The sequence below is a fragment of the Eucalyptus grandis genome, chromosome 7 (assembly GCF_016545825.1).
Source record: "Eucalyptus grandis isolate ANBG69807.140 chromosome 7, ASM1654582v1, whole genome shotgun sequence".
NCBI classification, from domain to species: domain Eukaryota; kingdom Viridiplantae; phylum Streptophyta; class Magnoliopsida; order Myrtales; family Myrtaceae; genus Eucalyptus; species Eucalyptus grandis.
In genome coordinates this window covers 14,159,565-14,170,254 of record NC_052618.1, presented here as the reverse complement: position 1 = coordinate 14,170,254, position 10,690 = coordinate 14,159,565, and the positions used below count along the sequence as shown (strand labels likewise).

The 10,690-nt window shown below is 39.8% G+C and overlaps 1 protein-coding gene across 1 annotated transcript; it reads right to left on the bottom strand.

Annotated features, from left to right (window-relative positions):
• Positions 1-528: 528 nt before the first annotated feature.
• LOC104455078 (omega-hydroxypalmitate O-feruloyl transferase-like) lies at positions 529-10,454 on the bottom strand. The gene is made up of 5 exons (XM_039317485.1): positions 10,294-10,454; positions 2,930-2,988; positions 2,523-2,554; positions 1,754-2,002; positions 529-1,422 (listed from the first exon to the last, which is right to left on the bottom strand). The coding sequence occupies exons 1-5, from the start codon at positions 10,452-10,454 to the stop codon at positions 529-531; spliced, it is 1,395 nt and encodes a 464-aa protein (XP_039173419.1).
• Between the last annotated feature and the right edge of the window lie 236 nt (positions 10,455-10,690).

The window sequence follows — 10,690 nt, the reverse complement described above, 5'->3', positions numbered from 1 at the left end:
AAATTAATAAATTATAAGTCTAGTAAATTTATTAACTGCTCAATCCCTCTTCAATTACCCGATAGGGAATTTTTTTTCTATGGTACGCTCACACTTGTACATTAATGAATACCCAACATGGATGATGACAATCCAACAAAACTCTTCCTGATGCTAAAGATATATAGATAGTGAAAATGGCACTTTACCAAACACTCAACACAAACCCATTATTTCACAAAGAAAAATAGCGCACGTACCACCTGTGTAAAGAAAATATTTACACGAACTGTCTATTTGCCCTTAATTTAGTCATGATATCATATCAATGGTGTACAAAACTACCTGTGTAAAACTTTCTTATATTACTCTTTCATAAATTGACATTTGTATCTATAAGATTCCCTTTTTTGGAAAGTACATCACTTTATTGACGGAAGCATACCATATAAAACAACAGGCACAAGCAGCGCAACACCACTGCGCTAGTCCAACTTAAAACCAGGGGCGCGAAAACTAAGCTTCATACGCTCACATCCATGGATGAGACTAGAACTTGCTTTTCAGCGTGAGCTCATGCTGAATCAACTTCGAGAAAACATCCATGGCGTCGCGAGTAAGCCCCAGGGACACAACCAAGTCGTTGCTCTCCCTGCTCTGGGAAGCGACCAAGATTACGTTGTTGGGGACCGTCGCCGGCGCCACCTGGAATGGCCTCCCGAACCCGAAATCCATCTTGTAGAAAGGGAGCCGGCTCCACTTGCTGATGCAGCAAGCGTTGCCCTGGCAGTCAACAAGGACCCTGTTCAGCTCGATGTGGTCGATGGCCGACCTTATGTAACTCTCGGTGACGGATGCGAGCGCCTCACGCACGGTCTGGACAGCGACCGAGAAGGGATTGTGGGTCAATTCGCCGGCGCTGCACTCAGCGCAGGACCAAGCAATGCCGTTCCCAAAGTAGCCACTCGGCAGCGGGGGTTCGAACTTGGGGCGGCCGTCGACTGCAGTGAGAAGCTTCGTCGTCTCGTGAGGACCGATTCCGAGAGCTTTGGTTCGCGAGATCCACGCGAGCGCCGATATGACTTCGAAGGTGGTTGGGACTACGGAAGAGCCATTCTGGGTTGTGATTCTTGCCGCTTTCTTGAGCTGAATGAGAGCGTGTGGCTTGAAACAGAACGATCTGTAAACGAGGGGCTTGGTTTGGGGGTCAACCACGAGTCCGGGCAGCTGGTCTCTCGGAGCATACTCGTGGTGGGGGAGATCGACGTGCGGAGGTTGCCTCGGGCGCAACACCGATCGATCAAGAAAGGGAAGAACTGATAGCGGCTTGGCTCGAGCCAGGTCGTTCCAACAAGCTATGAAGTCCGTGAGGGCTTTCCCGTCGACGAGGACGTGATTCATGACGATGCCGATGACGATCCCTCCGCACTTGAACGTCGTCACCTGGATTTCATGATAAACTGTAAGTGGATATCTACTTATGTGTATGTCAGTCTTGGAAAGTCTAAATCCCCTTGCACGAGTCCAGAAGAACATGCTGCTCCGCAAGCGGTTGAATGATAAAAAAAAAACAAAAAGCAGTGCAGAAACGATCTCTTTATGTTAGATAAATTGTTCAAAAGCACTATGTTGCTCCTTCTATCTTGTCCCAAAAGAAAAATCTCGCACAAAGTAGCCATAATTCTCGTACAATCTCTCTAATATATGATTCATCGATGAGCTAATGCAGGGGCACGCCAGAATCTGCACGACCAACATGTTCGATAGTATTTACCTGCACCGAAAGCAAAGGTACTTCCAATATGGTCGGGGCTCCGTCGCTGTGCTTCACAAGTTTTCGCAGCATGGCGGGATTGATGGTGCTGATATCGCCCAGCGCTGCGATGTCATCCTCCGACGTTGCTTCGACGAATGGGACACCTTCTCCAGTGCATCTCACTGCCATCCTCCCGTCGATCCCCATGACAAGTCTGCCTGCGAACGGATAGAACTCGACCAATGCCTTGGCCAGAGACTCTCTGATCTTCTCGATCGCGACGGGATGCCTTCCCCTCCCTTCGCCCTTGAAGGTGAACACGATCTCAATCACGCACGGGAAGGTCTGGTCGAGGTTCGAGAGAGCGTAGAGCCCGCCAAACGTTTCCCTCGCCGGAGAAACACAAACCGCATTCACAATCTTCACATCGAGCTTTCGCATAGATCCGACGTTTCTCGGCTTCTCATTTCCTGCTTCTTTGCACAGAATAATCAAAGCTGTATTTATTTATCCGCAAGCTTTGGGTGATACCATGGTAAATGTACAACTTGCTAGTTGCTACAAACAACTTTGACGAATTGGATTTCTACATTTCTCAAGCTATGGAACTGATTGTAAAATGCAAAAGATGCAATCTCGTGATCTTCATAATTAGAACAAGAGCACAGACAATTGATTAGACAAATTAACGCACCTATTTTAGAATACATCGTTTGATGGGAAAGCAGAAAAGCAATGATCCATCCAAATTCTTCTCCTCTGTTACCTAATCCTTCTCCTCTATTACCCTCTGTATGAGAGTCTCAATGAAACGGCTCCCTCACTTTTCGCTAGGTGAACGCTTCCTTTGTAAGAATACTTATGAGAATTAGGGTTAGAGGAAAGACTTCCAACCAGACCCTCTCATTACGGGCCCAGTTTAACTCGGCCCACACTAACCAACCCCATATTAAACTAATTAAGAAATATTTTATCTTACCTTAGACCAACCTCGTAAAACGGTAAATTACAGTATTAATTAAGTAGTCCACATTAGGAAAACTCTTACACTGATTAGTCATATGCGAAATTGACCGACCATATTTGTTTATATTGGTTGCATGAAAAATTACATGATCTTGTCAATTAAATATACATATATTATTATATATTTGAATAAATGCAAATTAAATTCAAAATGCGCATGCTACCTACCATTCTTGCTTTCATCCTCAAATGACTCAAACATCCCTCTGAGAATTGTGGTACCCATCCTGTGGATAACAATTATAAAACATTAAGAAAATTAACCGATTGACCATATTATTATTATTAGTAACAATCTATACCTATAGATTATCATTAATGATGAAAATATTTTCATCACATTCATTTTATTAAGTGATACAAGCGATCATTTTGAGAAAATTTTTCTTTTAAAAGTGTTGATTTTCTATGAGCATTCATAAATTTTGCAATCAAGTTGCCTCACTTAGATTTTTATTATCGGCACCGAACTTTTATTTCTTCACAATTAATGGCACTTAGACTAGGATTTGACCAGCTTTCCGCTCGAATTTGACTCGATAGAGACACGAACCAATTTTCTCGCTTATAAGTATCATTATAGATGTAATATTTAAACTCGCATCGATATTTTAATAAAAAAGCTCTAGTTAAAATTAATCAAACTTGAATGCATATTTAATGTGCAAGAGAAAAAAGGCACATACCTGAGCAATTTCAACAGTTGAATCTTCGAATGTTGAGTTACAGCAATTAGAGCAAGTTTGTATTTATATGTGCAAGGTTTGACAAGTCTTTACGGCCAAGCCCTGGGTCAACCCAGCTATGTGGGTTCCATGCATTAATAATTTCAATACAATATGCATTCCAAAGAGAAAATGACTTTGAAGATCCAATTCCACTTTAGCTCGTCCTGGTTTTATAAAACCACTTTAGCTCCTCTTGGTTTTATAAAACTGAAACGGCTTTGGTAGTATAACAACACCTTCCGATTATCATAAAAATAACAATTTATTGTGAATTATAAATTCTTAAAAAATGAGCCCCATAATAATTTATAATAATTTATTTTTTTATTTTTTATGATTCAAAATAGACTGCTCAATAAACTATAGACTTTCACCAAATCATTTTTCAAACTAGAAAGAGAAATACTTACATGAGTATCATTAATATACTGTTAAAATAACAATTTATTTTTTCCCACAAAAAATTAAATAAGTATTAATTATTATAAGATTTGTTCTTTCAAGAATTTGTGACTCATAACATGTTATATTAATGATAGATCTAAAACTATTATGCTAGAAAAGCCCAATTGAAAATTCACGAATATAATGAGAAATGAAATAGTTTCTAATATTTTACGGGCACGACAAGGAACTTCTTTTTAATCCATTATTGAATGTATAATATATAGTTCACGCCTTCCCCGGTACTTTTTTTTTTTGCATATTTTTTTAAAGTGCTCTATATTGCTAAAGCCAAAATAAATGGAAAAGAGCCCAAAAAGAAGTAATTAATTAATAGAAAGGGAAGCGAAATTCTCTTTGTTTAACCTCGAAGGAAGCGAACGACACACCTCGTATTTGAAAAAACCTTAATTGGTTTTCCACAATCTTGGTGCTCCAATGGGCCAAAGAATCTGCGTATTACCATTGTAACGAGGTAGAGGTTTTCGTTTGGTACCGTTGAAGCCAGACTTTGACGCACCATGTAATCCTACTCCTTGGGTTCATTGGTTACAAAATACAAATGTCCAACCAAGGTTTTTCAATTAGATGTCTTTCTAGATAAGGACATTATAAGTGTCATAACTTTTATATGATACTTATTTGAATACTATAATCTCTTTTTCGAACATTTGAGTGTCATAATTTAAAAAAATAATAATAATTTAGTGTTGAAACTTTCAATTAATTACTTGAGTCCCATAAATTTTTAAAAAGGTTCCCCTAGATATCGAAAATCCGATGTGACATAATCATTGTGCTAAATGTTTATAAAAAGTTATGATACCAAACGATTTATGAAAATATTATATGATACTTAAGTGTTTGAAAGAAAAGTTATGAAAAATGTTATGGCACTTATAGTATCTTTTTCTTGTTATCAACCAAATTCCCTTAAAAAATCATCAAATTTAACTAGAGTTCGAATTTCAGCTCGAACTTTTATTTGTATTATAAAAGAGCATTAACTCTAACTCATGTACCAATTCTAACCTGAACTTTTTGTTATCTCATAAAGAAATATATATATTTCAGGCGGAACATAAATGTCTGCCATTAAGGGCGCGTTTGATAACGTTTCTGTTACGGGAAATAATTTTTTAACATAAAAGTTTATTCTATTTCTATTCTCGAAACAATTTTTGAACATAAGAACGCGCTTGGTAACTGAAAAAAAAAATTATTCCATGAATAAAAATGCGTTTGATAAACTTGTATAATTTTGTTGTTTCTTTTAAATTTTTAAATTTTTTTATTATATTTTTCCTCTTTTTTCTTCTTTCTTTTTTATTTTTTCTTTTTTTTCCTTGGCCTGGCCAGATCTAGGTGAGGCCGAGCCTCACCGATGGCCTCAGTGACTAAGCGAGCCTCGCCAAGCCAAGGAGAGGACGACCTCATGGTGGCCCGGCGAGGTCGCCGACCCTCCCGGGTCGCTGGCCATGGCCGAGGCCGGGGACTAGTCAAAAGGAATAAGAAGGAAAGAAAAAAGAAGAACAAAAAAGAAGAGAGAAAAATTGTTTCTCAAATTGTTCCCGAAAACAAAAAGCAACTTTTTTTCTACTTTTTGTTTATGTTCCAAATATGTTGAGGAACAAAAAATAGATTTTTGTTTTTGAGAACAAAAATTTTACCAAATATGTTTCTATTCTTTTTTTGTTCCGAGGAACATAAATACTTTTTGCCAAACAGGGCCTAAGTTTCCATCCAATAATACTATTACTAGATGTGTCATCCCACATGTATTCAACCGAGGCTTGATAGGGGCCACATCTGAGTACCAGTTAAAAGTTGATGATTTTCTATTAGACAACAATAAGTTCAGATTAAAATTGGATTGAACGTGTCATTTTCGTAAGTTTTGACACTTAAATGTCCATTTGTGCCAAGTTTTGGCACTCCTGGTGTCCTTGTGTCTAGTCTTTTCCATTACAGACAATTCTCTTCTTTCCACGCCTTTGCATCAAACGGCAAGGTGCTCTTGATGTCCAACTTACTTATCGAAAACAATTCAAGACAAAATGTAACTTTTTTCTTTTTCTACAGCAAAACCACGGATTGATATCAATGGCTTGTCCTGCAGTGATGTGCAAACTTAAAGATCTAGTGATGATAATGGCAAGGCAGCCACCAAGCTACGTATACATAATAGAGGCGAATGGGCTTTAAACTGCTAAAGGCGATAACTTGGCATTTATGACTCAGTTCAAAGATCCAAGAAACCAACAGACAAAATGAGAGAGGAAAAATCTGAAAAGACGAACAACGCAAAAAATCAATAGGAATAGAAATGACTCGATGGTGGCTTTTGTGAATCAAAGATGGTGATAAAAATAAAAATATCTGGATTGGTTCTTTCTCTTCATGAGTGTCTCTTCTGCGTTGCCATAATTTCTTTTCTGGTCTATAATATGTATTCTTGGTGAACTATCTACGTCGTCCTCTTGTGTGGCCTCGTTGTCTAATCTCTGAGCATATATAATGTGGCACTTCCTTTGCTAAAAGACATATGAATAATGGTATTCCTTACTGAGCAACTACAGCCTTGCATTTCTCACTCATAACACCGGAGGCTCCAATAACTTAGTTGACTTTACTGATGACAGTCAAATACTCACCGTTGGAGCAATTAGCGAGAACCCTGTATCTGTGAATGCTGAAGAAATGTCGGCACAAGATCCGCTTGCTTTTGCCATAATGAGAACACCACCCGTATTCCTTTTTTCAAGTTGAAGGATCAAACATGTGCTCCCTTGCATATTGATTGGGTTCTACCCACCAAACTCAATTTCATCTCCCTCTTCTTCCGTAGAACTACAACCCCACCAAAACGAGAAAACCTTCAACCAGCCCTTGATTGACAATGCTCTACCGAATAGTATCATTGTTGGTAGACACCAAGAGGATCCACTGTAGGAAAGAGAACAGAGAGAAGTGAATAAGAAGGAAAGTGGGACCGCAAAGAAAAAGAAAAAGAAATAAAACAAAAGGATTGACTTCACTTGACCGACAAAAAGAGGGGAACTACTTTCTTTGGTAGAGTTTAATTGAAACATGCTAAATGGTGGGCCAGATAAGAGGAAATGTCGTCAATACACTAATAAAATGGAGTGTTTAAGCCAAAGGAGTGAAAAAAGCATGACCAAAATAGCTAAAATTTCTTGCTTTTCATGTGTTGATCACGCTCAAATCCCCTTGATGGCCGGCAATACATATCGTGGCTAAAATTACTCTATCATTTGTTTGGCCAAATTCAACCAATGATTGCCCTAGTTTGGTTACAAAAATATGAAGCCCTTTAATAGAAATTTTAGGTGTCAACATTTGTCATTGAAAACAACTATTGAGATGCAAAGGGACTGGACCATGATGGTGTCTTTTTTCATGGATATATATACACACACACATCATATATATGTATATGTATATGTATATGTATATGTATGTGTGTGTGTGTATTTATATATGTATATATTAAGGCGATTGGTTACAAAGTGAGTAACTTCCAGTCTAGTAATTTGCAAACTATCTTGTTGGAATCAATTCCCAATTTTGAAACCAAATACTGAACCGATCGACTTTGGAATGTGCCTTTTTTTTTTAATTAGATATACAACATGCACTGTGTCAAATATGAATACATGTCTTATAAACAGCAAGTGGAATCAGATTTGGTAAATGAGAAGTAAATCTGCTTAGACCACAACTCCTATGAGGTAATTCATTGTGGAAGAGAGATGTGAGATCAAAGAGAGAAACCTACTAAAGTGAGAACTTTCAAGAGGGAAAAGATCAAGGAAATCTAGTATTAGTGATAGAGAGTGAGACCACTGAGAGTCTGTTTGCGCGCACACACATGAGAGAGAGAGAGAGAGAGAGAGAGAAGTAGTCATGCGAAAAAGTTCCCAAATTTTGTGTTGGTTTTGACCAGTTCTACCTAGAACCAGCCTTGACAAGTTTGGTTCTTGGGTAGAATCGACCATTACAATGTATAGAAACCAAACCTATCAAAGTCAATTTCCAAATATTTTACAAAGGCACCAAACTAGTCTTGTATGAACCGACCAAGATGAGCTGGTTGCAAGGTTGAATAGGCCTGATTGCATGTCCCTAATATTTATTGCTTTCTAAGTTGAAGATTTAAGTGATTCATTCTAAAATAACACTACAAAAAAAGTCTCATAACATCATACACGGTATCAAAGGAAGATTTTTTAGTTCAAATTATTTAAAACCCCTTATTTGTCTTTTTTATTATATGTTTCCACTCTTAGCCTAAGGGTGAGGGCATTGTGGGCCCTCGCCTAAATCCAAGCAAGAGAATGAAGCCTTGGCCTATTGCCAACATGAGTCAATAACTGTTGCTAGGGCCCAAGTTATCTCGTTGGATGAAAATCCTATGAAGGAAAAAGAAAAAAGAAATTTCATAAAATTTATTAAAATATTACAAAAATCATCATCACTACTTTTGGTATAACCTAAAATATAAAAAATGGGAAGAAATAATTGTGAAATTTCTATGTATTTTAATGTGTGTAGATGAAGAGAATAAGATAGTCTTTATTAAATGACTATCTAAAATAAATTAATAATCAAGGATATGCATAATCAAAATGAAATATAAGCGCAATCTTGAGAGATGAGGATAATCAAAAGAAATATCCTAATTAACCCTAACAATATGTTAGATTAAAATGTGCACATCAAATCCAAAAAAGTGAAAGGCACACACCAGCAGAATTTCAACAGTTGAAGCATGGACAATTTAGTAAAACAATTGGAGCACGCCTATTTTTATGTGTGCGAGGTCGCCAGGTCTTCATGCAATGTGGGTTCCATGTATTTATTTATTTAATACAATATGCATTAAAAGGAGAAATTGACTTTGAAGACCCAGTTCCACTTTTACTCCTGATTTTATAAAATTGAAAATTCACAACCAGGAATTAATGTTAGTCCCTCATTAAACATATATAATGCAATTCATGCTTTGCAGGGTATTCATCATGAAAATTACTTATTTTGGGACTAGAAGCATTTCCTACAATATGAATATTGGAACTTTTGTTCAATAGCAGCACATGGACAATTGTAGCTATATCTCTTTGGTTCTCAAAATTCTAAAACTCTTGGAAAGAATAAAACTTATCTTGGAGAGTAGATTTTCAAGAATATGAACCCATCAAAAAATCATATTAGTAAATCACATTTATTTAAGAGTTTAAATTAATAAATTATAAGTCTAGTAAAGTTAATACCTACAATATGAATATTGGACCTTTTGTTCAAAAGCAGCACATGGACAATTGTAGCTATATCTCTTTGGTTCTCAAAATTCTAAAACTCTTGGAAAGAATAAAACTTATCTTGGAGAGTAGATTTTCAAGAATATGAACTGTTGACACCTAAATTGTGATTAGGTTATTAATTAGGTCTTATTTTCTTTTATTTTTCCTTTTTTAGATAATAAATAAAAACAACAAAACAACCAAAAAAAGAAAAAAAAGAAAGCGTAAGCCCAGCCCCTCCCCTCTTTTTCTCTCCCTTGCGCAGGCCCCCACCGGCCCAACCCGCGACTCGGCCCAACCCCTCTCTCTTTCTTCTTCCTTCTTCTTCTTCCCTCTTCTTCCCCTACGCCTCTGCAATTCACGCGCACAGAGGATGCCGACGCGCGAAAGACAACCTACGGCTGAGGAGGGTAGGCCGACGTCGGCCGGAAGAGACAGATCTCAGGCGCCATTATTGGCTGCCTTCAATGCCAAGCACACTTTGTTGGAGGAGCAAGGATGGGACGCCGGTTTGGCCGCGGGCGTCCGTTCGGCGTGCGAAGACCGGCGATCGAAGCCCGTCGACCGACCGCCCCCTCGCCTATAAATAGCAAGGCACAACCTCCATCGAAGAACACACAAGCCAGCAAGTTCGGAGGGATCCCTGAGAGACTTCGGGGAGCTCAAAGAGCGAGCAAGGCAAAAATCGGGTCGCGAACTCAAACCGACCCCCCTCCGAGAGACTTCGGGGGAGGCCGGCAGCGAGCGAGCCCGAGGGGGGGAGAGATCCGAGCGTGTGGAGGCGAGTGAGAGAGGAATCCGAGCAAGAAGGCCGATCCGGGAGTCGAGTGCCCTCCGCCGCCGCCGCCGGTTGCATCGTCATCGCCATCCGTTTCCCCCCGCGCCATCGCCATTCGATCGTTGCTGCTCGCCATCCACTGCAGCCCCGACGCCGTCTCGCCTGTCACCGCCACCGTTCGCCACCTCGTTACAAACAAAAATGAGCCGTCACCACCGCCGGTCGTGTCGTCGCCGTCGCGTCTCCCCCCTTTCGAACCATGCCGCCACTGAAATCCCCATCACAGACCCGTTGTCGCTCGCCCTCGCTGTCCTCATAAGCGGATTATCATCGTCGTCTCCATCGTCTCCACCATCGTCGCCATCAAGCCCGTCGTCTCCGCCGTCCGCCCGGTGACGCCACGCAATGTGCCCTCTCATCGCCGCCACGAGGGGGCAAGGGGTAGAGGAGGCCACGAACCGGGTCAATTCGCGGGTCCTGTCGCGACCCGGTTTCCTTGTTTCCGGGTAGGGTTTCCCGGGCCGGGTTGTGCGCGTGGGCCGGGTAGCTTTGGGCTGGAGTTTTTTACGAAAGCGGGCCAAATCGTTTGGGCTTTTGTGTTTTTTTTAAAAAGAAAAACCAAAAAGGGCCCGTCTGTGCTATGAGCAGACGACTC

Coding starts and splice junctions, on each gene's coding strand:
- LOC104455078 (XM_039317485.1), bottom strand. CDS start 10,454: ATGAGAGGGCACATTGCGTGGCGTCACCGGGCGGACGGCGGAGACGAC. Junction 2,989..10,293: donor GGGATTTCAGTGGCGGCATG/GTTCGAAAGGGG, acceptor TGTTATCCACAG/GATGGGTACCACAATTCTCA. Junction 1,423..1,753: donor TACCTTTGCTTTCGGTGCAG/GTAAATACTATC, acceptor CATGAAATCCAG/GTGACGACGTTCAAGTGCGG.